General features: G+C 48.4%; 1 protein-coding gene across 3 annotated transcripts in view; it reads left to right on the top strand.

The window, feature by feature from the left end:
* Positions 1-26,855, top strand: part of MAFG (MAF bZIP transcription factor G) — a 317,483-nt gene that overhangs the window by 248,604 nt on the left and 42,024 nt on the right. For 2 of the 3 annotated variants that reach the window (XM_069655303.1, XM_069655305.1), the window contains exon 3: positions 4,688-4,831. The exons of the other annotated variant lie outside the window; for it this stretch is intronic. In XM_069655303.1, coding sequence (XP_069511404.1) covers positions 4,688-4,831 — 144 coding nt within the window. The remainder of the gene's footprint in view (positions 1-4,687; positions 4,832-26,855) is intronic. 3 annotated transcript variants of the gene reach the window in all.

The following is a 26,855-nucleotide window of genomic DNA, read 5'->3' as shown; positions in this document are numbered from 1 at the left end:
CATACTAGGCTAGATTACGTGTTCGCCTCTGCCAAGATAGCGGGAGAAATGGTGGGTGCAGAATATAAAGCTTAGAGTACTGTCGGACCATTCACCTTTGGTCCTAGAATGGCGACACCGTGACCCCCCCCCCTCCCAGAGCGCGTATCCCGACGTGGAGACTCAGAGCGGAGGCCTTGCAGGATCCGAGATTCCGGGAAGACCTGAGGGAGGCCATAGAGGAATATTTTTATATAAATACAGGAAGCGTAAGATCTAGGGGAACAGTATGGGAGACATTTAAGGTGGTGGTGCGAGGAGTAGCCATATCAAAATCTAAAGGGCTCCAAGGGGGGATAGAACAAAAATTACGAGATACTGAAAGGGAGCTGGAGGACCTGACGCGAAAAGGGGAAACCACCCGAGAGGACAGTGCCAAGATGAGAGATTTGCAAAAGGCTAGCAACGAACTCTGGGATATGTTATGTAAGCTAAATTATAAGAAATATATCCTAGAGGCAACATGCGGGAGGAGACAAACCCGGCAGACTACTGGCCTGGTTATTCAAAAATGAGACACCCCGGCAGGTTATTGGAGAAGTTAGGGATGCGGATGGCCAGATCCGCAATACCCAAGAGGGGGTAAATAAGGAGTTCCACAAATACTATAAACGTTTGTATGAGGACGTGGGAGAAGATATGGGCCAGGAGATTCTGGAAACAATTGAAGATATTGGGCTACCCACCTTAGACGACTTAGAGAGGACGGACCTGGAAGCCCCAATCACCCTAGACGAACTGGATGCGGTGATCCAGCACTTGCACACACGCAAAGCGCCTGGGTCGGATGGATTACCTAGCAAATTCTACAAAGCGTACAGGCAAGAGTTACTCCAACCGCTTCTGGCCACTTTCAATGAGGCTTACGAACAGGGGGAGCTGCCGGAGTCTCTCCGAGAGGCAGTGATCATCCCACTCTTGAATCCGGGGAAGCTGAATGTAGTCTGCGGATCATATAGGCCGCTATCAATGCTTAACCAAGATAGTAAAATACTCACAGCGGTGCTGGCAAATAGATTAAAGCGGCTAAATGGTAAATTAATACATCCAGACCGGACAGGCTATGTTCCAGGCAGGAATATCACTGACAATCACAGGCGGCTGCACCATATCATGGGCCAAACAGAGAATGACCCGGGCGAGTTGGCCATAGTGACATTGGATGAGGTCAAGGCGTTTGACTCGGTGAGGTGGCCATGGTTGATAGCGACCTTGAAAGGATACGGGATAGGACCGGGATATATTAGATGGGTCAAGATGGGTCATATAGCTCCCCGATTGCACAGGACAGGCGCTATAATTTCAGATAAATGGCAACTTAGTAGAGGGACTAGACAGTGATGTCCCTGGTCGCCTATGTTATATATACTTGCATTGGAACCATTAGCTATTTGCCTCAGGCAACAATATGGGGAGGTGGGGGTGCGCACTACAGGGAACACACATCTAATATCACTGTATGCAGATGACATGGTCCTCTATCTGCGCTTCCCGGAGGAGAACTTGCAGTATGTGTTGGAGGTGATGGACCGCTATGCCGCCCTCTCGGGCATATTGGTGAACCCCGGGAAGTCCAGTGTATTCCCCCTGGGAAGGTACAAAAATGTTCCACTAAAAAACGTGTCCATTTTACAAATACCCTGGCAGACAGAGACGTTCAGATACTTAGGCATAAACATATGCCACAAGTTAGAAGCGGAACACAAACACAATACAGAGGAGGCTGTTGCAGGCATAAGAAATAGCATGGTATTTTGGGCCAGATTACCCCTGGCCATGATGGGAAGGGCAGCGCTGCTCAAAATGGTGGTCTTGCCCAGACTGCTGCATTTCTTCACAAACATACCGTATCTGCTCCCCAAACGCTTTTTTTCCAAGCTCCATAGCCTGTGCAGGGGCTTCATATGGCGCAATTCCAGAAATAGGGTGGCCCTGTGGAAATTACAAAACTCATGTGACAAGGGGGGGGGGGGGGTCATAAACCTGCCGAATTTTGATTTATATTACTTGGCGGGACAGTTATCATATGTGGCGAGATGGCTGTCAGAAGAAGAATCGGCAGAAACCAGGCTCCTACAGGGAGTCCCCGCCCCATACTTTCTAAAAGAAACGGTGTGGTTGCATAAAACTAAAGTGGCAGGGATGGGGAGACTGTTGGTGCTGGGTTGGGAGGTCTGGCGTAGAGCATGGAGAACGGTGGGTGACCCCGGACCCGCTCTCTCAGAAGGTCCCATTGGTGGCGTTATGTGGGGAAGACTCCCAGCTGATCAAAGGGGTCCGCAGATACTGGGAACCGGTAGGCTTGGCCACTCTGGGGGCCATATGGCAGGAGGGGGAGGCGGTGGAATTCGAGAGGCTGGTGGAGGAGATGGGGGAACATAGGGGCCAATACATCACCTACACCAGGATTATGAAACGGGTGAGGGGGAGGTGGCCTGAGACGGTGCTGGCGGAAGAACCTGACGCCTCTGTAGAAATTATGTATGATGTTTCGGAGGGTGGGCACGAAATATCTCGGATATATGAGCTCTTGAGCGCAAAAGCGGGGAAGGAGTTGCTTCAATGGAGACATGACTGGGAGGAGGAGGTGGGAGAACCCATGACAGAGGGACAGTGGGATAAAGCCCAAAGGTACCATAAGAAGGTGTCCCGGAACGCAAGACTTCAGCAGATCCAGCTGTATGTCACCCACAGAGCTTACTTGACCCCCGGCAGAATAGCCAGGTTTGGTGGCTCGACCATACAGAAATTCCCCAGGTGTGGAGAGGAAAAGGCTGGGTTGTTACACATGTTCTGGGCTTGCCCAGAGGTGGGGACATTCAGGGTAGAAGTGCAAACGAGATTGGCCAGCCGGGGGGTGGTGCTGGACGTGGGGTCTGCTTGGGCATGCATGCTGGGGAGTTTCCCTAGGCCACGTAACTTAAAACATATCAGTAAAATGAAAGACCTGGCTTATATTTTGGCCAAACGCAGAATTTCGATGAGCTGGAAAGCTGCCCACAGGCCTAGAGTGGAGATGTGGTGGTCAGACCTCCTGAAATGGGCCGAAGCAGAAACCACGGTCTGGTATGAAGCAGTCACGATTGGGGGAGAGGAAGGGGTAGGCCCCCTGATAGCCTGGAGACAGCTGGTGGCCTCAATGGCAAATCCCCACCAGGTGGATCAGGATACGGAAAATCGGGAGGTGCTGGCAATAACCGAGTCACCTGTAGATGCCCAAGGTGATGGCACAGATATGACGGGTCAAGTTTGTGGGGTGGGAAGTTTGTGGGGTGGGAGGGGGAGGACAGAGGAGAGCAATAATATGATGTCTGAAAATTGATCATGAACGTCCTAAAAAAGTTGTAATGTTTGCAGTGTTTGTTGAAATAATAAAATACATTTTAAAAAAAAAGAGTGGGAAAGTGGTGGCCAAAGAGGGTGGTGAGCTTGGAGAAGGTGGGAGATATCTTGAGACCATTGAGCTGGAAGGTGAGTATGAAGGTGGTGCTCAGATGGGCCACATGATTCCAAATTGGTTCCCTCACTGCACCATGTGAACCTCTGGTTCACATGGTGCACTGGTTATCTGCAGCTGAAGTGTCTGTGTCCTCATGCTTGAATTAAAGGCTGACAAGTACGTGCATCATACTTTCTTAGTGGAGAGGTGGTGACCTTGGAGCAAGCACGCCCCAGGTTCCTGTTAGCAAATGTCAATTTCTGATTCCTTCTAGAGGAGCCTTGACCCATAATGGTCGGGTGTAGGGGGGCCCTTAGGAATACACCAAATGATGCCTCATGGGTTAACATGTGTTGGTTATCTTCCCCCTGCCCTATATTGTTTCATACCCTACTAATGTAGTTACTTAAGATCCTGAATTATAGCCCTTACCTCACTTTACTTACTGTTTGTGGCCAAAAGAGTTTACTTTCAATATTTTTTGAGTCTATTTTTGATCATTATATGCTATAGCCATTATCTGCCATGCTGAATCCTTACCATGCAGACCAAATGTAAAGGTCAGCAGAGAAATCTTTACTTACTTTCCAATTTACTGAAAAGCTAACAGTTAATTCTTCTTTATGTCTCTGGATTAATCAACTTCCGGAGCACGGTGGTCCACGGATGAATATCTGTTTCTAAACCATCAATCAGCCCCACACCTCTAGTACACAAGAAGGGAACCGAACAGATTGGAAACACAAGTAAATTATAAACCTGCTTGTCCAACTTTGGTAACATGGACGGAACGGCAGGCTTCTCTCCACAAGGTTGTGGATCGTTGGTTAGTTGCAACACAGCGAAAACACAATTATTACCCAATGATGAAAGGGATTGCCCAGTCATGGTTGTATAAAAATATCTACTTTATTATTATAACAGACAGTTCTAGCACACTACAAAATACAACCCACTGTGTAAAGGAATGCAAAGGACAGACCGTTTCAAAGAAGGAAAAGGGATGCACTCTGGATACTGTCAAGAGGGTAGTCGGGATAGTAATTAATTTAATCATAATAGTTCAATGATACTTGGTTTCAACACAAAGGGAGCAATGTGTCCTAAAATGCCACTAGGGGCCTTCAGAGAAGGTCCAGCTGAACTGGACCACAATATACCTTGTGCTGTGGAAGTTCTTGGTGATCAACATGGTTGATTCTGTTTCAGGGCACCTTACAGCTTCTACGACAGAGTTCAAGACGGGAGACCGCTGCAGCAAGACGGGAGACTGCTGCAGGGATATCAGGCGGCAGGCAATTTGGCGAGCAAGGCTGGACGGATGGCTGCAGGCTGGCCTACACGGCAGCTCAGGTCAGGAATCATCTCTGTGAAGGTCTGTGATTTTGAAGCACTGGTCGAGGCGTCTGAAATGGCTTTAGCGCCTGCGGCATAACAGTAAGCGGTGTGGTTGGTTGCAGCTCAAGGGACTCTACTTGTAATAATGTCCTTTGTCGGTAGATGCTTGTCTATTCACTCCTCCTAGCTTCTTCACCGGGCTCGCGTCATCCACTAAGGCAGACGGCCCAAAGCAGGGGAGAGTGTTGCAGGCAGCTGCCTTGTCCTTGGTTTGGTGGGAGACTCTCTGGCATTTTCCACCTAGAGAACTTGCTGCAGAGCCTAGCAGGGCATCCTGTGTGCTGGCTGGCTATCGGTTCTGTAGCTGCCGGAAGGTCCGCTGGATTCGGTATCTTCCCTCTGTTCCCTGGGAGATATTTGGAAGAGAGATCTTGCTTCCGTCTTGGAGGTCCTGGCCTTCCTTCACTGGCAGAAGATGTAAGGCAGATTGTACCTTGAGCCAGGGTCCAATTCTTCCTTCTGCTTCTGGTGAAGCCTTGAGATGATCTGCCAAAACAGGGGCTCAGCCCTCTTATAAAGCCAAAAAGGGCCACAGTGATTGGTGTAGGCTAAGCCTAAATTAATAAACCAATCCTGGGTCTCCATCAACAATCTCCTGTCTATGTGAGGTCATAACCAGAGTGTTTTCCAACAGAAAAGGTAAAGGGGTGAAAATATGTAACACTAAGTCGCACCCATCTTCCTGTCTGTTGTGGATAAAAGGGTCTCTCTGGTTCATGGAGCTCTCTGTGATTCCTGATTAAAGTGGCAGGTCTCCCTGAGCCTTTATCTCTGTCAAACCTCATACTCCTACCTTCTGAATGGGATGTCCCTGCAGGGATGACTACTGTAAACACGCAGTTCCAGACATTACATTTCGCTGTCAATCGATACTGATGGCGGGAGCTGGCATCCGGTTGACAGTCCATATGAACTGGTGTTGGGGGGATTCCTGTCTCTTTTGTTAGCCTCTGCAGCCAGGCCCCCTGTGGGCCTGTTTGAATTAAACTCTGATTATTATGTGAATGCTGCCACCACCTACAGGGCTCAACAAAAGCTCATGGCGGATCCATGGAGCGTTTGTTAGTTAATTGGGTTGGCCATGGCAGGGGGAAGGTTTGTCCCTCCGATTTCTGAGATGGCAGGGTGTTCTCCTGGCTGTCGTATCACAACTAAATATGACGGGTAGGGGGGTGACGACGCTGGTAGGCTGTGAATGCACGCCCTCAAGCTCTCAGAAAAAATACAACCCGCTAGGGGGGAAAATGGGCCAAGAGATTCTTGCAAGGATAACAAGTTTTAATCGCACAAAAAAAAGTATTCCAGCATAGAACTCTGCTCTCCAAGAACATTATACCGAAAAATGGTACAAGCAGAAGGTTATAAGGAAACAAATCATCAGTGATGTTAACATTTACAGTAAAAACCTGCTTGGCTGGTTGGCGAGACCTTATACGTGGTCAGCCTGCCCTATTGGAGGTGCCAAGCCATTGACCCCAGCCCCGTCCGTCCGTCTTCCATCGTGTGGGGTCTGCTGGGCTCATCTCCAGGGCTCCAAGGTCACGTTCACAATTAGTTACTATGTAAGACAATGCTATTCCATGATTCTGCCGTGCACCTGGGAGGCTCAGTGACTGGCACAGTGGGATGCGCATACCCACACATTCTTCACTCACTCTGTATCGCACTGTCCGCACCTAAGGCTTCCACCCGCGCTTTGGTCTATAATTTATTCCACGCTGTACCTCGCATTACAAATGTTGTCATTATGACATAAGGCAGTCTTATAGATCTTTTATGGGCTGTAGGTTTATGGTTGGTGGTCTGGGGTCAGCTATTATCGTGGAATTCAGGGGTCTCTGGACTGGGAAAGTTGTGGGTGCCATAACTCATGGTTGGCTGGGTAGTTGTCGGAGGCCTGCTTTGGTTGTGATGAAAGTGCACTGTGAGGTGCCTGGTACTGTCTCGCAGCCTTGCACGGCACATTGCTTTACGGGAAAACACGTATTGCCAACATTTGTGGAGCAAAGGAGAGTTTCTATGGGGGCTAGCAGCATGGGGGTCTCATCAGCGCTTGGGCCTGTTTGGGTTTCTTCGTTAGGCTCATGGTCTGTGTCCATTGCACAGCCATGTAGGCCTGAATCTTTTTCTCATAACTACAAAATGGCGCCTGTTTATGTACGCGCACCAAGTCTAAGCATCTAAATTTCACATAATATTGTGTTCATGCAGGGTCCCTTAATGCGTTCCCCCGTGCCACATCACACGTGTATTTATAGGATTCGCCTTGCTCTAAAGCGCCTCGAGGGGTGGGATAGGTACATCTCCTTCCCAACAGATGTGTCCATCCAGAGTACACAGGTTTTGTTTGTTTATTTGATTTATAATGTGCTACGAACCCAGAGGTAACTGTGCGCTGGTTACATGGATAGGCATATTCTTAGTTACACAGATGGCAATACAGTAATAAGAAAAGGAATGAAAATGACAAGGAAAACATTTACATAAATTACAGGATATCAGATTTACACAGATGGAATATGCAATAATATACAAGTTGGATTTCCAAAGTCTGCATTGTATAGACAATAATTACATAGATACTAAGTATTGAGGAGCAGGAATCTTCTCGAGAAGGGCACAAAGGTGAGGGTGTCTACTAAGGGGTGTTTTTGGAAATGAGCCAACATTTGGTTTCTTTTCTAAAATTGTAGAAAGGCTGGTCTGTTCTTAAGGTGGCCGGATGTGAGTTCCAGAGTTGAGCCGCCATTATAGGGAAGCTGCTGCCCCCTCCTTTTTTTTTTTTTGTCTGTACCTGGGCACTTTCAGGCAGCCAGAGTTGGTAGATCTGGTGTGTTGGGCGGTTTTGTTTTTGGCAAATTTATCCGCAAGTTATGGAGGGGCTGATTTATTGAGGCATTTGTTGGTTAGGGATACTGTTTTTAGTTGTATTCTCTCATTGATGGAGAGCCAATTGTCTTGTCTGCACCCAGAGCTATTCTGCCTTCTGGAGATGCCCAAGGCAGTTCTGAGGGCATTATTTTGCATGATCTGGAGTGAGTTTGTGATGTATTTGCTGGCACCTAGGTATAGTGCACTGCAGTAGTCCATTTTAGACGGTACTAATGCTCTGGCCAATGTAGGTCAGCTTTTTGTGTAAAGGAAGGGTTTGCATGCGTGGATGAGCTTGCAAGTGCACGCTGTTGCAGAGGCTGTCGCGCTGACCTGTTTGCGCATATTCAGGGAGGAGTCTAGGTAAAAGCTTAATGTTTTTACCTCTTTAGCCACCGTGGTGTCATTACCATCAATGTTAAAGGATTGGTATATTGCTAATTTTTTTCAACTTGGTAGGTGTGGCTAGGAGGAGCAGCTCAGTCTTCTCATCATTCAGGCATAGGCCGTGTGTGGCCATCCAGGCCTGAATGATGAGGTAGATTTTGTTAGTAAGGGCTAGGTCTTTGTCGTAATCGCCTGTCAGAGGTATGAGGATCTGAGTGTCATCTGCGTAATTAGTATAGTTGACACCCAGATCGTCAGTCATCCAACAGTGGTTTGGTGAATGCATTGTACATGGTTGACGATACGCAAGATCCTTGAGGGACTCAACAAAGTATGAGGATAGGATCTGCTGATGCCAAGGGAGAGACGACTCTCATGGATCTATTGTGAAGGAAGGGTTCATCCAAGCTGTTGCTTCTGCTGAGAAATGGGCAATTGTGGAGAGATGGTTGCAAAGCACTTTGATCAACCAAATCAAAAGCAGCAGACACATCTAGCAGGAGCAAGAGGGCCGTTTTTCCTTTGTCTTTCAGATCGTCAATCTGGGTCTTCAGATCAATCATCGGGTCTATGTGTATGTGATGAGCATAGGAAAATGTGTGCGGATTAGCCCCACACATTTTACAGAGGTTGATCTACCATCATTCAATTTCAATGAAAAGACTTTTAAAAAACAGGCCAGCGTAAACCCTCTGTGCAGATGATCGAATTCCTCAGTCTCCATGTCTGTGGTAAGGTTTATCCACAGATTTCCAAAGGTTTTAAAATGAGTCATGCTTCAGAAAACCCATTGAAATTTTTGCAGAAATGGCTTAATTGATCATTATTGATAATTTATTTGTATTGATTCAATAACAAACCTTTACAATATCATACATACATGAATATTTGCATTACAAATTTCATTAAATCATACTTCTTACTTCACAGCTTAAAGGAATAGCGCGCTCAAAAATGTTATTGTCCCAAGCGTTCGGGCATGTGGTTTTAAGCAAACTGGGAATGATCGTAAAGACATTTCCTATGCAACTTATCTTAGTTTTCCCAACGAGCGGGGTGCAGCCATCTTGGGCTAATCTTAAACGTTGCTGTATCGCCCTAAGTTCAACTGCCCTTGTGGCACTAAAGCATATCACCCGCCCCTGAAGCTGACATCACTATGCCTAGCGATATGCTCCACCTAGTTTCATGACGTTGGTGGGCAGCATAGCCAAATGCGCCCAGTCATCACCTACGTAGAGCCTGAAATATCAACACACATCCTCTCACAGCACAGCGCGTCCCCAATCGGAATAGAAAACACTATTTTTAAAGGAAACATCAGTACTCTGCAATTTACAATGTGCTTTTTATTTCACAAAAAATGCTCGGAGAACATCCAGTGATTTCAATTTACCACCAATTATTGAAAGTCCTTGGGTTATAGTATCAAAACTTTATCATGAGGCACACAGTGTTCCTTTCGGGAGAAGATGCGCCTTCGACGTACCTTGAATCGCAAGGCTTCGGCATCAGCTTCTTGCTAGACCACCGTAAACGATGACAGGTTGCTCCTTGTCGCTGGTATCACCAATGGGCATATCGCTTCCGGGCGATCGTCCCATATCAGTGTAATCGAAATCCATCCGTTTAAGCATATCTGCCACTGCTGGCTAAAGAAACCATCACTCAGTATCTGGAAACGATGACATTCGCAGAAAGGAATAATGTGGCTGTGTAGAAAACATAACAAAAATATATTTCAGTATCCGTTCTTTATTCAAATGTATCCATTTACCCTTTAATTCTGCACCAGGTGAAACCTAATAACGAACACAAACCACAAATAATGGAAACACACAGACAATATCAAATAAAGTTGGAGTCTACGATGTGCTTGAGAGGTTAGCGCTGTGGAGTATGTTTAGCTCCCAATGAGATGCGGAAGCTGATGGAAAAATTCAAACAACACAAAGACGGCATTATAACGGCATATTAGCAATCCACTTGAGGTTGGTGGAACCTGGTGGAACCCTGACATGGACTCCATTCTCACTGTGTGGCACAGCTCCACCTCACTGAGGCACAACAAGGCTGAAACGTGAATGGGGTTGCTGTAGGTACTCTAGTTCAGAAGAGAATTGCCATAGCATTTCGGTGCTGGACTGCCTATCTGGGCGGGACAATGCCTGATATGCAAACGGATATTTCCCATCTGTAAAAGGTACAGTGAGCTAAAAGCAATGGCTGCAGACTATCAAAGTGGGGGAAAAACAAACTACAGAACTGGTTACCATGCCATGTTCTTTCTAGAGAGGGGCGCCTGCTACCTTTCTTAAAAATGTAACGGTACTGGCAACATCAAATTTCGACAATTGATGTCCCCTTGGAAAATGTTCTGCACCCGGCTCACCCAATAATACAACGTTGATAGCACACACTGATATTCCATGGGACTACGTGGTTTAGATATCACTAGCCTGCATACAGGTTGTGTTTGCGTGTCGTCACAATATGCCCCAACCCATAACAATGTAAGCAAGCGATACCGGTTCAAAAATGAAACCTTTACTCGTTCGTCTATAATCTCGGCTTCATTCAAACTTACATTATATTTGGTTTTTCCATTCTCTTGGCGTAACTAAGTGTCTGCTCAGAACAGTCTTTATAGAATGAACATTAATGTTCCAATGTCAAGTTTTAAAATAGTGAACCTTATCGTTTTTGCGGGTATTTGACACCTTCCGTCCTTCAATCCATAGCAAATCCTCCCTTTCTTCCAAGGTTGAACAACAATTGAAGCTTGTTTTGAGCGTGTATGCCTGGTAACTTTTGTTTTTGTGAAGGAAAGCCACAAATCAAAAACCTACTGTATAAGACGCATTGGTGTGAACTCCCCACAAACAACATAAAACAAAGTGACCTTCACTCCATGGGAGCGATTATACCGGCTGACCAACGTGGCATTTGAAATATGTTAGAAAAATAAACTAATTGTTTGCTGGCATCCACCAATGCCACGCTTTCGTGAATACTTTTTTACCCATGAATAGTGCTAGTGATTTAGATATTTTTGGACAACAGTTACAGTTAAGGTAAGTAAAACAGATAATTAGGAAACCATTTTTAAATAGGCCGAATGACCTCTTTCTACTAGGCCCGAAAATCCACCTCTCTGTACAAATGCAGCTCTTCCATCCCCAGCGCCTAACTCAGCCAGCCCACACCATCTCCTCCCCATTGCCACGTCTGCGCGTGCCCTGTTCTCACGGAGGAATGGGCTCTGAGCATAACTTGAGACACTGACCAGTCATAAATCCAAGTGCCCATTCATCTCCACTGAAATTGCTGTGCACTCGCAGCCTCCAATCCGCGAGGCCTGAGCCCACCAGCTCAGACGCTGCAGTTCCTTTCATGCTGATATCCATCTGACCCTCCCTTGCCCCGATCATTCAAGGACCCACCAGAGCGGGTGAAAGCAGGAGGGGGCAAAACACAGAGTTACACTGTATGGCATCCTACAACAGACACTTCTTTAAAAAAAAAGTAGACAAAGAGGATACATTTGAAAAGACAATTTGGACCCACCGCAAAACCACAATATTGGACCCATATTCTTATGAAATGAATATCCTTCGGGAATGTATGCAGGATTGTGCCCCGACTTTTGACATGGCTCCTAGAACGACAACCCAAAACCATACAAGCAGGCATTCTTGAAAAATCTATAAAATATGTATAAAAAAAAGCATAAATAATTACAAGAAAATGGTATTGAATGCATGATATTGATGAAATTATCACAGTTTTCTATGCAATGTTTGTTTTGGTCAAAGAATCAAAACCTGTGTGGCGTAGTCGAATATTTACTGAGCTAACTATCATACAGAATTGATGGATGGGACGCAAATCGTAACTTGTTACTCTTCCTTTGAATGTACTTTCATGCATCAAAAGGAAACATGCCTATAGATATGGTCTGAGAAAGATGCAATTCTATTACAATTGACACTGATGGTAAAGACCATGGTAAAGTCATTCTCCAGCATTGGATCTTTCATGGATTCACATACTTGGAATATTCCCCGTCATCAGGCCAGGAACCCTCTGTATATTTATTAAACGTTTTCCATTGGAAAAAACTCGACACTTCTGTGTCCTATCTACGTCCTTTTGGGCCGCTTACGCATGACCCAATAGGACATACAGTATAAATAGACCCGCCCCCGCGGCTCCCTTCAGATTTTAACCCCCAAAGTAGTAGGGACATATCAAGTTTGCATTCAGGGGAGGCCGGCGGGCGCATGTGAATCCATGAAAGATACCAACGCTGGAGAAATGGAGTTACAGGTAAGAAACTAGCTTCTCCAGCATTGGATCTTTCATGGATTCACATGCTTAGAATAGATTATATAGCAGTACTCCCAATCTGGAGGTGTGCAATGCAAACCAATACTACAAGAACAGCACATGCAAATAGCAAGACAAAAACCCCCAACCATAGTACATTGACCGGAGATTTCAACTGTCTCCAAAGGCGAAGAAGTCACGTCCTACAGAAAAGCGTCCCTCGTTGGGAAAACATCTGACGAAAGGCTCCTCTACGTCATCAAAGCATGGTCGTGTGGACCAGGACCGCCAACAAGGGAAATCTTACTCTTCGTCAAAAAAAGACAGGAAAGATCCTTTAAAGACGACCTCCTCAGGAGACCTTCACAGGTCTTCCTGGAGTAGAGACTCGACGAAGCATAGGTCTAGCTCCAAAAAGGCAGGATCGCCTAAAGAGCCTGCGTTACAACTACCACCTCCATCAACGGGAGTCCCGTCGTCGACTGGTTCACTACCACCTGTGCAGGCAATACATGCAGTGGCATCGTCGACCCCCAGCGGCGAAGATTGAAGTGCCTCCAAAACTTACATCATCGACGGATCCTCCAGAGGTTTGGCAACCGGCAGTGTACGATACGGTTTTGCCAGATACCCTATTACAGCAGGAATCTGCTTTCTCAGTATCGTCGATGGAGGAAGACCGTGAACAAATTGCTTGTCCTGCTGATCTTGGCTTGGAGGGTGTTGGCTCGTCGACTGTCTCGGGAATTACATCATCTTTGCTAAATCTGCAGTCGGTGTTATCCTTACAAGTGTTGACCACGCTGCAGTCTCTCTTAAGCCAATTAGACGCAAGGTTGCCCTCCGTAGGTACACCTCGAGGGATACCAGTGATACCTGCCGATTACGCGCCAGGTCCCGCTCCACGGTCAATGTCAATGCCTGGTTTGCCGCCCTCCCGTCCGGTTAGCGAGGAACCACCCCGCTCACACCCAGAATAAGGGGGAATTGCAAGATTCGGAGGCATATCAAGGGCCTAGAGACTCCTTCTCTGACATTTCATCATCCCCTTCAAGGGATCCTACATGGTAATCGGAGGCAGAAGTGGAAGCTCCTAGAAGCCCGGCACAGCCGTCACCACCAGATGACATTGGCTCCTTTCATGCGATGATGGGGAAAGCCTGTTTTGAAATTGGTCTGACCCCAGAAGAAAAGAAGGAATGCTTCTTATTTGACCATATGAGGAAGAGGTGGAAGTCGGTCTTCTCGGTTCCCATTCTGGACCACATCTGGCAGGAAGGCTTGCGATCCATGCGCCATCCATTTTCGGAACCTGCAATCAAGGGCAGGTTGGAAAAGAAATGCAAAGCCCTGGATTCTACTCCTGAATGCTTGACCGCACAGCCTTCCCCGGAATTGGTAGTGTCGGCAGCGGCTGCCAGATCGCAACACAAGTGTACAACACCTCCAGACAGTGAGGCTAGAAGGCAGGATGCCTTTGGTAAGAAGGTCTTGTCAGTGGGAGCGACGACAGTCAAGGCGTCTAACTCGTTAGCTATCATGGCAAGATACGACCGTGAAATGTGGCATCGCTTGGCCCCCATCCTGGAACACCTGCCTGAGGAGCACAGGAAAACGGCCATGTTACTGGTGCGTGAGGGGGAAGAGGCATCAAACCACTCTATGAACATTGCTGTAGGATTGGCGGAGTCGGGATTCAAACAAATAATGGAGTGGTGTTAAGAAGACAAGCATGGCTAAAATGTACGAACTTTAGGCCGGCGGTCCAATATAAGGTGCTCGATATGCCATGTGAAGATGAGCAGTTATTCGGGGAGAAAGTGGATGAAGCCCTTAGTCATGAAGGAAGAGTCGGACACGGCAAAGTCGCTGGGAGCCTTACAAAGTGGTAGATCATTTCGGTCTTTTTGCCCCTTCTGTGGAGTGTCGGGGAATTCCCGGTTCGTGGCATCCAGGGCTCGGAGTTTCAACAGGTCATCCTACTTCTCTCAAGGTTACAGGCGAGCTGTCCAAGCGACACGAAGAAGTCAAGATTTCCAGATTTCTAGGAGAAGAGGAGGACCGTCTTCGTCCACCAAAAGCAAGCAATCCAAGCCCCAGCAATGACCATCTTCAGGGCGTCCTGGGAAGCAGAGTGTCCTGTCGCGTCGACGAGTGGGAAAAAATATCAGACCGTTGGGTGTTAGACACAGTAAAGCTAGGCCACTCCTTGCAGTTCAAGAACATACCAGCTCACATTCCACCTGGGTACTCGGCGCAACCACATCTTCACATATTACAGCAAGAGGTTGTGCTTATGCTGCATAAAGGGTCTATAGAATTTGTTCCGGAAGCCGATAGAGGTCTAGGAGTTTACTCCCGTTACTTGTGGTCAAAAAACCCAACGGCAAGTGGCGACCCATTCTAGACCTTCGAGTTCTCAACAAGACTCTGCAACGCCTGAAGTTCAAAATGCTTACGCTTCAGGAGGTCATCTGGTCTATACAGCCAGGGGATTTTCTGGCATTGTTAGACCTACAAGACGCATATTTCCACATACCCATGCGTCGACGACACAGAACATTTCCAAGGTTTGTGGTCGGTCAGAGTCATTATCAATTCAAATTGCTTCCATTCAGCCTAAAATCGTCTCCCAGGACGTTCACGAAATGCTTGGCTTCAGTGGCAGCATGGCTATGAAGAAAATGTCATCAAGTCTACCCTTATCTGGACGATTGGCTGGTAAGGGGCTTGTCGCCGGCAGTGGCGCAAGCGAGCATAGAGGCCACCATGCAACTGCTGCAGCGGTTAGGCTTTGCAATCAACTTCGAAAAATCCTTTTTAGCTCCCTCAAGGAGCTTGGTATTTTTGGGTGCGGAATTCCAAACTCATTCAGGCCTAGTGAAGCTGTCCTTAGAGTTCAAACACTCAAACAAAAAGCAAAGGAGTGGGAAGCTGGCACCAGGGTGTCAGTCAAACTACATGTCGCTGCTAGGAGCCATGGCGTCGTGTATTCCGTTAGTGAACTGTCATCTCTTAATGAGACCGAAACAGGAATTTCTGACAGACCGATGGTCTCAAAGTCGCGGATTGTGGTCCGATAAGTTGAGCATCAGCAGCGAGCTTCTACAAGCGCTTCAGTGGTGGCAACTCTCAGACAATCTGACGAGAGCAATGGCCTTGCAGGAACTGGATTTTCAGTTAACGTGGTAACGGATGCCTCTCAGATAGGATGGGGAGCCAATCTGGGATCCCTACAGGTTCAAGGCCAATGGTGCCCCGGAGAGACGACCCTTCACATCAATGTGGAGTTAAGAGCGGTACGTTGGGCTCTGAAATCATTTCTACCGCGCATACAGGGATCAGTGGTGAGAATGTTAACGGACAATACAACAACAATGTTCTATCTCAGGAAGCAAGGAGGCACTCGTTCCAGAATGCTCTGGACCGAAGCTCAGGAAATGAGGCATGGGCCCTCGAACAGTAGATAAACATAGTGGCTTACCATCTGCCAGGGGTGAACAATGTGCAAGCAGACTCTGTCAGCAGAGATATGAATCAACTGCACGAGTGGGAATTGAACGATCAACAACTTTCGAGCATCTTCAAGAAATGGGGTCGTCCTCCTCTGGATCTTTTCGCAACCCGAGAGTCCAAGAAGTGCAGATATTTCGCCAGCCGATGGTCCCAGCCCGGCTCGCTGGGGGAGGCATTTTTCTTCCCGTGGACGGGCAGGTGCGCGTATGCGTTCCCTCCGTTTCCGCTCATTTGACAGACCCTCCAGTGCGTTCACAAATATCCTTGTCGGGTGATTCTAATTGCTCCTCACTAGGTGAGACAGTCGTGGTTTTCGGACCTGCTCCAGCTGTCGGTGACAGAGCCAGTGAGGCTCCAGAAGACTCCGGACCTTCTATCTCAAGACAAGGGAGCGATTTGGCATCACGACCTGGGCTCCCTCAGCCTGACGGCTTGGCTCCTGACTTCTCTGAGTTTGGGGCCCTGAACATTTCTTCAGATTTATGGCAAATTGTAGAGGCAGCGCGGGCTCCGTCCACAAATACTTCATATGCGTGTAAGTGGAAAATATTCTGTGTGGTGTAGGGATCAACCGGGGGTGGACCCTCTAAACATGACGTCAGAACAAGTTCTGCCATATTTGCTATACTTGGTGTAAAAAGGGTTGGCTTTCTCCTCCATAAAGGCTCACTTGGTAACCATTTCAAGATTTACTCCAACTCCGTTGTTCAGCGATTGACTGGTCAAGCATTTCCTGAGAGGGTTATTTCGGACCTTTCCTCCAGCTAAAAAGTTCCCTCCTAATTGGAGTCTCAATCTGGTGCTGTCAGGACTAATGAAGGCTCCTTTTGAACCTATGTCGTCGTCATCCCTGATGTTGTCATCCCTGAAATTTTTGTCGCAGAAAATGGCTTTTTTGCCGGCTATTACTTCAGCAAGAAGACTGTCGGAGCTGCAAGCACTGGTGATTGATCCCCCATACTTTGATTCTTCAAGGACAAGGTGGTATTGGCAACCAACCCTCATTTTATACCAAAAGTTCCGACTACATTCCACAAACATTCTTCGATTGTGCTGCCAACATTCTTCGCGGTGGCCTCTTCTTTCGCAGAAAAAGCTCTCCATACGTGGACGTCAAAAGAGCATTGAAGTTTTATCTGAGTTGTACTCAAGATTTTAGGTGTACGTGTGGCTTATGGGCCTTCTGTAGAAGGACTAGCCCGCTGGGTGTCAACTATTGCCTTGTGCCACTCTAAAGCAGGGAAGCCTCTGGAAAGACGTCCAAAGGCTGACTCAATAAGATCCACCTCGTCATCGGCGTCATTGTGGTCCGGAATCCCGTTGGTGGACATCTGTCAGGCGGCATCCTCGTTGGTGCCACATACCTTTACTCTGTGTCACGACCCGTGACCCAAAACCCCACTGGCATGGTCACATGCCAGGTAGGGTCAAGACTCAGGGTTCATTTAGGGCCCCAAGGGCCTTGCACTATCCTCATGGACTCTCCTGGAGTCAGTCCTGGCGCCAGGCTCATGTTCAGATTGGGACACAGTCTTGAAGGGACTACTTTTCATTGGAGGCCTGCAGCCAACATGGAGGCACCCACACAGCCTAGTTCCTAGAACCAGACTGTGCGGTGCAGTGTTTTGGGTGTGGTAGCCCGGACTACTTTACCTGGACTACTTTACTAGAGGGCTATACAAACCACACCCAAGTTACAGAACGTGCTTTGCGTTATTCTGCAGCCAGCAGCGTGACGCTCATCGTGTTCAGAGACCAGAATCCGCCGATCCTTGAACAGCGGACCTGCAGAGGAGACAAAAGAACATCATTAGCAGTCTCTGCTTACCTGCAGCTTCCAATCCGTCGAGTATCAGTCTTCCTGCAGCTCGCAGTCTTTCATCCAGTCGGCAGCATCACCGGGACATCACGTACGCACCAGAACGAAGCACCTGGAGGGAGAGCAAAAGAAGGACAACGTTAAAACAGGTTACTCACGGCATTTATGGCAGTAATCACGAGAACCTCACCTGGCTGGGCATTTCTTAGCCGGCTCCGCTCTGGAAATCTTCACACGCCCAGAAAAACCATTGCGACCTGAAAAGGAATAAAGAACACAGGTTAGAAAAAGAAGACATTACCGCGCCGCACTTTGCGCTTAACCTACCATCCATCATACGCTCCTGCGTCCATCATCCGGGTAGGAGCCCGATCCAAGCTGCGCAGCCACCGAACCTCTGTGCACCTAAGGGGGAATAAATAAGGAAAAGGCATTAATAGCAAGAAAGAAAAGCAAGGACACTTTAAGATTGCTTTAACCAGACTTAACCTCCTTAAAGACACTTGAATGGGTTAGCACCAGTGAAGTTAACTCGGTCGCTCAAACCCACAGAAACCTACACGCCCCTGCACAGAAGGCAGGACGGAGGGCACATCAGACATCGGGAAGGGTCCAGGGTGAATCCGGCAATCAGGGCATAAGGGCGTCCCCGTGGATACCAGGTGAGCGTAACACTCGGCATTACTGCCTAGAGCAACAGCATGCAGCTGATGTGCAGATGGGACGGGCAGTCCTGCGACATCTATTTCAGTAAGGTAAGCCCCAACAAAGGGGAGTATCCTCCGGTCAATGTACTATGGTTGAGGGTTTTTGTCTTGCTATCTGCATGTGCTGTTCTTGTAGTATTGGTTTGCATTGCATACCTCCAGATTGGGAGTACTGCTATATAATCTATTCTAAGCATGTTAATCCATGAAAGATCCAATGCTGGAGAAGGGAGTAGTTTCTTACCTGTAACTCCATTTTGAGTGGATTGTGTCCTCCAACGTATTCCTAATCTTAGATGTATTCCTTCCAGCTTTGCTGCTCTTTGGATATTTTTTGGCAGAGGGCGCCGTGCGTCGATGTCGTCGAGTCTATGGTCCCTCGAAGGCCTCCGTCGAGGGTAATGTCATTGGGTGTATAAGAAGCACGCGCGGAGCCCGTTGGCCTCAGTTCTGTTTTTCCGCAGTTACGTTGCATATATATATTTCTGAGGCTTGTGGAATCTGCTTAGATCACATGTTGTGCATAGGCCGACATCTAGTGGAAGCTGCGGAGTATTACAGTTTGTTTTTCGAAAGTCGAAAATGGGCGTCGACACAGGCGTGCCAGTAATACTATCCCTAGTGTGACGTCCACTGTACCCAAGGTCCCTCACGCGTGTAGGATCCTCAGATTGTTTTTTTCCGCCATACTGGTCGGAAGCATCTTGCGGAGTTCCCTGGCCTTAGCCATACTTTTGCTGTTATTATAATTATAATTCTTATTCATTCCCTTCCCCACCCCAACGTCGACCCTCAACCTCGACGACGGCTGGAGAAGTCATCGACTGTCGACTGCTGCACGACGGATCTGGGCCTCGGAAGGCCGCTGGCCTCGGCCCGGGCCTAGTAGGCCGCTGGCCTCGGCCCTTACAAGTAGGGAGAGTGGGGGGTGGTACATACTCTTCACTCTTGATATATAGTTACATTTATATATTCCTACACTTAGCAGCCCGCTGCCTTAAGGTGCGTATGGAGGGTACCCCTTTTCAATTCTGCCCCAAGTGCAATCGCAAATACCCTTGGGTCGACAGGCACGCCACGTGCAATCTCTGCTTGCCGAGGGATCACCCCGAAGCGAACTGCAGAGCGTGTAGTAGGTTTAAACCTAAGACACTTAAGGACCGTTCGACAAAGCGTTGGGCCCACCACGCCAGGCAGGAGGCCATGGCAGCGGAGGGCGCCTTCAGCGATGGCAGCGACGCCGTACTTTCGGACGGCGAGGGCATTACGGCGTCGAAAGACAGCCGACGAGCGCAGGTCCCCGACCTCGGAAGGTCGTCCGGCAGGGCGGCTATGGGGAAGACCCCCGGCGACGCAAGCGCTACACACCTAACACACACTAAACACACTAAGACCAACCGGACCTCGACGACGTCGACTTCCCGGAAAGAGGCACAAAAAGAACGGTCCGACTCGGTGTCCTCTGGGCGCTCTCGATCGAGATCGCCTCACGACGCAAGGCAATCATCCACTCTTGCCAAGAGTGCCTCGCTACACACATTAACGGAAGTTCGATCGTCGGGAGACGAAGACGACTTCCACCCCCAGGCCGCGCTCCAAGATACCGAGACCGCGGTTAACACCAGTGAGGCCCCACGCCCGAAGCACACAGATACCTCTCCAGACCCTCGGCGCCAGGCGTCGAAAGTCTCTGGGGCCCCCAAGGGACAGGGAAAACATTTTTCCACGCACGGGGAGGGGGGGAAACAGCGGAAAGCACAGCCTTCCACCCCTGTAAAGCCATCCTCCCACCCTAGGCAGACAAGTAAACACAAGTCTACCCTTGAAAAGTCCCATAAATCACCTGCTAAAGTAATACCCTGTTCCAGGGAATGGTCCAGTGAAGACATAGACAGGGTTATGTCTAGGATGTCTTCCTTAGCTGATTTTTATGATAAGAACCCAGAACACTTTCTTTCATATAACCCTCAAGGGGCCACACCCTCAGGCTCCTCCGATCCCATCCCGCTAAGTAAAAAGCCCCGGTTCGAAAGACCTGAACCCTTCGAGGTTCAGCCTTACTCCACTCCATATTCTACTCCACTCCCCAGTTACCAGGGACAAGTTTTCCCTGAAGAGGACCAGGAGTTTGACATTATGGAAGAACAAACCGGGACAGATTACTATGCGGAGGATGAGGACCTGGAGGAGGGAGAAGATGAGCAGGAAATTTACAGAGTAGATTCCCCAGTACAAAGCGAAGCCCCAGTTACTGACTCTCCAGTTGATAACCAGCCCCTCCTTAACGAGGTTCTCGCTCGAGCAGCGGAACACTTCCACATCGACACCCACGGTGTACAGGAGGAAAGGGACTTCGCGGAGGAGTTTGTAGGAGAGAGAAGACCAGTCGCTCAGACCATCCCTATCCTCAAATCCATCCAACGAAGAATAGATCCTTCCCTGGTGAATCCGAACCTCACCAGAGCTGTCAACCCCAGAATTGAAAAGATTTTCCGGGCAGCCCAGTCTGACCCTCTGTATATAAGGGGACATCTTAAACCAGATTCCCTAGTGGTTACCAACACTAGAAAAAGGGCTGGCACGCCCTTATCTTCATCAGAAGCTCCTCCTGACAAGGAGAGCAAAAAACTTTACGGGTTTGGCAGGAAGGTAGCCTCAACGTCCGCCTACCAAGCAAGGATTGCGAATTCCACCACCCTGTTGGCTAGTTACAATTGCCATCAATGGGAAGAAGTCGCGGCGCTCATTGCCTCTGCTCCAGAACCGTTAAAGGGCCAGCTGGCTCGGATCTCGGCAGAAGGGAGAGCCGTGTCTGGTTGCATTTTAAAAGCAACTTTCGACGCCGCTGACAACGCAGGGAGATTGATAGCAGAAGGTACTGTTATCAAAAGACATGCGTGGTTACGGCAGTCGGGATTCAAGACAGAAACCCAGGCTTCTTTAATAGACAAAATTGACAAGGGGGGTCCTGGGAGTCTCTCTGCCAGACATTAGTCCTGGGTACGAGAGACTTACCCAGAGTCTTTAGCTCACTATCTTTCACAGAGAAGGAATATCCCAAACATATCAGTCTTTGTCCTGCCCTGGGGCAGTCCAGCACCGAAATGCTAGGCAATTCTTCTCTGAACAAGAGTACCAACAGCATCCCCAGACACGTGTTTCGGTCTGGTTGGACCTCATCAGTAGGGAGGAGCTGTGCCTCTCTAAGAACAGTGAGCAAGGGGTCCACGTCTGGATTCCCCTAGTAACTTAGGGTGAGACCCAAAGTTACTTAAATATGCTAATTGACAAGGGGGGTCCTGGGAGTCTCTCTGCCAGACATTAGTCCTGGGTACGAGAGACTTACCCAGAGTCTTTAGCTCACTATCTTTCACAGAGAAGGAATATCCCAAACATATCAGTCTTTGTCCTGCCCTGGGGCAGTCCAGCACCGAAATGCTAGGCAATTCTTCTCTGAACAAGAGTACCAACAGCATCCCCAGACACGTGTTTCGGTCTGGTTGGACCTCATCAGTAGGGAGGAGCTGTGCCTCTCTAAGAACAGTGAGCAAGGGGTCCACGTCTGGATTCCCCTAGTAACTTAGGGTGAGACCCAAAGTTACTTAAATATGCTAATTGACAAGGGGGGTCCTGGGAGTCTCTCTGCCAGACATTAGTCCTGGGTACGAGAGACTTACCCAGAGTCTTTAGCTCACTATCTTTCACAGAGAAGGAATATCCCAAACATATCAGTCTTTGTCCTGCCCTGGGGCAGTCCAGCACCGAAATGCTAGGCAATTCTTCTCTGAACAAGAGTACCAACAGCATCCCCAGACACGTGTTTCGGTCTGGTTGGACCTCATCAGTAGGGAGGAGCTGTGCCTCTCTAAGAACAGTGAGCAAGGGGTCCACGTCTGGATTCCCCTAGTAACTTAGGGTGAGACCCAAAGTTACTTAAATATGCTAATTGACAAGGGGGGTCCTGGGAGTCTCTCTGCCAGACATTAGTCCTGGGTACGAGAGACTTACCCAGAGTCTTTAGCTCACTATCTTTCACAGAGAAGGAATATCCCAAACATATCAGTCTTTGTCCTGCCCTGGGGCAGTCCAGCACCGAAATGCTAGGCAATTCTTCTCTGAACAAGAGTACCAACAGCATCCCCAGACACGTGTTTCGGTCTGGTTGGACCTCATCAGTAGGGAGGAGCTGTGCCTCTCTAAGAACAGTGAGCAAGGGGTCCACGTCTGGATTCCCCTAGTAACTTAGGGTGAGACCCAAAGTTACTTAAATATGCTAATTGACAAGGGGGGTCCTGGGAGTCTCTCTGCCAGACATTAGTCCTGGGTACGAGAGACTTACCCAGAGTCTTTAGCTCACTATCTTTCACAGAGAAGGAATATCCCAAACATATCAGTCTTTGTACTGCCCTGGGGCAGTCCAGCACCGAAATGCTAGGCAATTCTTCTCTGAACAAGAGTACCAACAGCATCCCCAGACACGTGTTTCGGTCTGGTTGGACCTCATCAGTAGGGAGGAGCTGTGCCTCTCTAAGAACAGTGAGCAAGGGGTCCACGTCTGGATTCCCCTAGTAACTTAGGGTGAGACCCAAAGTTACTTAAATATGCTAATTGACAAGGGGGGTCCTGGGAGTCTCTCTGCCAGACATTAGTCCTGGGTACGAGAGACTTACCCAGAGTCTTTAGCTCACTATCTTTCACAGAGAAGGAATATCCCAAACATATCAGTCTTTGTCCTGCCCTGGGGCAGTCCAGCACCGAAATGCTAGGCAATTCTTCTCTGAACAAGAGTACCAACAGCATCCCCAGACACGTGTTTCGGTCTGGTTGGACCTCATCAGTAGGGAGGAGCTGTGCCTCTCTAAGAACAGTGAGCAAGGGGTCCACGTCTGGATTCCCCTAGTAACTTAGGGTGAGACCCAAAGTTACTTAAATATGCTAATTGACAAGGGGGGTCCTGGGAGTCTCTCTGCCAGACATTAGTCCTGGGTACGAGAGACTTACCCAGAGTCTTTAGCTCACTATCTTTCACAGAGAAGGAATATCCCAAACATATCAGTCTTTGTCCTGCCCTGGGGCAGTCCAGCACCGAAATGCTAGGCAATTCTTCTCTGAACAAGAGTACCAACAGCATCCCCAGACACGTGTTTCGGTCTGGTTGGACCTCATCAGTAGGGAGGAGCTGTGCCTCTCTAAGAACAGTGAGCAAGGGGTCCACGTCTGGATTCCCCTAGTAACTTAGGGTGAGACCCAAAGTTACTTAAATATGCTAATTGACAAGGGGGGTCCTGGGAGTCTCTCTGCCAGACATTAGTCCTGGGTACGAGAGACTTACCCAGAGTCTTTAGCTCACTATCTTTCACAGAGAAGGAATATCCCAAACATATCAGTCTTTGTCCTGCCCTGGGGCAGTCCAGCACCGAAATGCTAGGCAATTCTTCTCTGAACAAGAGTACCAACAGCATCCCCAGACACGTGTTTCGGTCTGGTTGGACCTCATCAGTAGGGAGGAGCTGTGCCTCTCTAAGAACAGTGAGCAAGGGGTCCACGTCTGGATTCCCCTAGTAACTTAGGGTGAGACCCAAAGTTACTTAAATATGCTAATTGACAAGGGGGGTCCTGGGAGTCTCTCTGCCAGACATTAGTCCTGGGTACGAGAGACTTACCCAGAGTCTTTAGCTCACTATCTTTCACAGAGAAGGAATATCCCAAACATATCAGTCTTTGTCCTGCCCTGGGGCAGTCCAGCACCGAAATGCTAGGCAATTCTTCTCTGAACAAGAGTACCAACAGCATCCCCAGACACGTGTTTCGGTCTGGTTGGACCTCATCAGTAGGGAGGAGCTGTGCCTCTCTAAGAACAGTGAGCAAGGGGTCCACGTCTGGATTCCCCTAGTAACTTAGGGTGAGACCCAAAGTTACTTAAATATGCTAATTGACAAGGGGGGTCCTGGGAGTCTCTCTGCCAGACATTAGTCCTGGGTACGAGAGACTTACCCAGAGTCTTTAGCTCACTATCTTTCACAGAGAAGGAATATCCCAAACATATCAGTCTTTGTCCTGCCCTGGGGCAGTCCAGCACCGAAATGCTAGGCAATTCTTCTCTGAACAAGAGTACCAACAGCATCCCCAGACACGTGTTTCGGTCTGGTTGGACCTCATCAGTAGGGAGGAGCTGTGCCTCTCTAAGAACAGTGAGCAAGGGGTCCACGTCTGGATTCCCCTAGTAACTTAGGGTGAGACCCAAAGTTACTTAAATATGCTAATTGACAAGGGGGGTCCTGGGAGTCTCTCTGCCAGACATTAGTCCTGGGTACGAGAGACTTACCCAGAGTCTTTAGCTCACTATCTTTCACAGAGAAGGAATATCCCAAACATATCAGTCTTTGTCCTGCCCTGGGGCAGTCCAGCACCGAAATGCTAGGCAATTCTTCTCTGAACAAGAGTACCAACAGCATCCCCAGACACGTGTTTCGGTCTGGTTGGACCTCATCAGTAGGGAGGAGCTGTGCCTCTCTAAGAACAGTGAGCAAGGGGTCCACGTCTGGATTCCCCTAGTAACTTAGGGTGAGACCCAAAGTTACTTAAATATGCTAATTGACAAGGGGGGTCCTGGGAGTCTCTCTGCCAGACATTAGTCCTGGGTACGAGAGACTTACCCAGAGTCTTTAGCTCACTATCTTTCACAGAGAAGGAATATCCCAAACATATCAGTCTTTGTCCTGCCCTGGGGCAGTCCAGCACCGAAATGCTAGGCAATTCTTCTCTGAACAAGAGTACCAACAGCATCCCCAGACACGTGTTTCGGTCTGGTTGGACCTCATCAGTAGGGAGGAGCTGTGCCTCTCTAAGAACAGTGAGCAAGGGGTCCACGTCTGGATTCCCCTAGTAACTTAGGGTGAGACCCAAAGTTACTTAAATATGCTAATTGACAAGGGGGGTCCTGGGAGTCTCTCTGCCAGACATTAGTCCTGGGTACGAGAGACTTACCCAGAGTCTTTAGCTCACTATCTTTCACAGAGAAGGAATATCCCAAACATATCAGTCTTTGTCCTGCCCTGTTTGGGATATTTCTTCTCTGTGAAAAGATAGTGAGCTAAAGACTCTGGGTAAGTCTCTCGTAACCAGGACTAATGTCTGGCAGAGAGACTCCCAGGACCCCCCTTGTTAAATCTGCATATTTAAGTAACTTTGGGTTTCACCCTAAGTTACTAGGGGAATCCAGACGTGGACCCCTTGCTCACTATTCTTAGAGAGGCACAGATCCACCCTACTGATGAGGTCCAACCAGACCGAAACACGTGTCTGGGGTTTCTGTTGGTACTCTTGTTCAGAGGAGAATTGCCTCGCATTTCGGTGCTGGACTGCCCCAGGGCAGGACAAAGACTGATATGTTTGGGATATTTCTTCTCTGTGAAAAGATAGTGAGCTAAAGACTCTGGGTAAGTCTCTCGTAACCAGGACTAATGTCTGGCAGAGAGACTCCCAGGACCCCCCTTGTTAAATCTGCATATTTAAGTAACTTTGGGTTTCACCCTAAGTTACTAGGGGAATCCAGACGTGGACCCCTTGCTCACTATTCTTAGAGAGGCACAGATCCACCCTACTGATGAGGTCCAACCAGACCGAAACACGTGTCTGGGGTTTCTGTTGGTACTCTTGTTCAGAGGAGAATTGCCTCGCATTTCGGTGCTGGACTGCCCCAGGGCAGGACAAAGACTGATATGTTTGGGATATTTCTTCTCTGTGAAAAGATAGTGAGCTAAAGACTCTGGGTAAGTCTCTCGTAACCAGGACTAATGTCTGGCAGAGAGACTCCCAGGACCCCCCTTGTTAAATCTGCATATTTAAGTAACTTTGGGTTTCACCCTAAGTTACTAGGGGAATCCAGACGTGGACCCCTTGCTCACTATTCTTAGAGAGGCACAGATCCACCCTACTGATGAGGTCCAACCAGACCGAAACACGTGTCTGGGGTTTCTGTTGGTACTCTTGTTCAGAGGAGAATTGCCTCGCATTTCGGTGCTGGACTGCCCCAGGGCAGGACAAAGACTGATATGTTTGGGATATTTCTTCTCTGTGAAAAGATAGTGAGCTAAAGACTCTGGGTAAGTCTCTCGTAACCAGGACTAATGTCTGGCAGAGAGACTCCCAGGACCCCCCTTGTTAAATCTGCATATTTAAGTAACTTTGGGTTTCACCCTAAGTTACTAGGGGAATCCAGACGTGGACCCCTTGCTCACTATTCTTAGAGAGGCACAGATCCACCCTACTGATGAGGTCCAACCAGACCGAAACACGTGTCTGGGGTTTCTGTTGGTACTCTTGTTCAGAGGAGAATTGCCTCGCATTT

The sequence above is a fragment of the Ambystoma mexicanum genome, chromosome 3q (assembly GCF_040938575.1).
Source record: "Ambystoma mexicanum isolate Mex_15411 chromosome 3q, UKY_AmexF1_1, whole genome shotgun sequence".
Taxonomy (NCBI): Eukaryota; Metazoa; Chordata; class Amphibia; order Caudata; family Ambystomatidae; genus Ambystoma; species Ambystoma mexicanum.
This window is presented reverse-complemented; position numbering and strand designations above follow the sequence as displayed.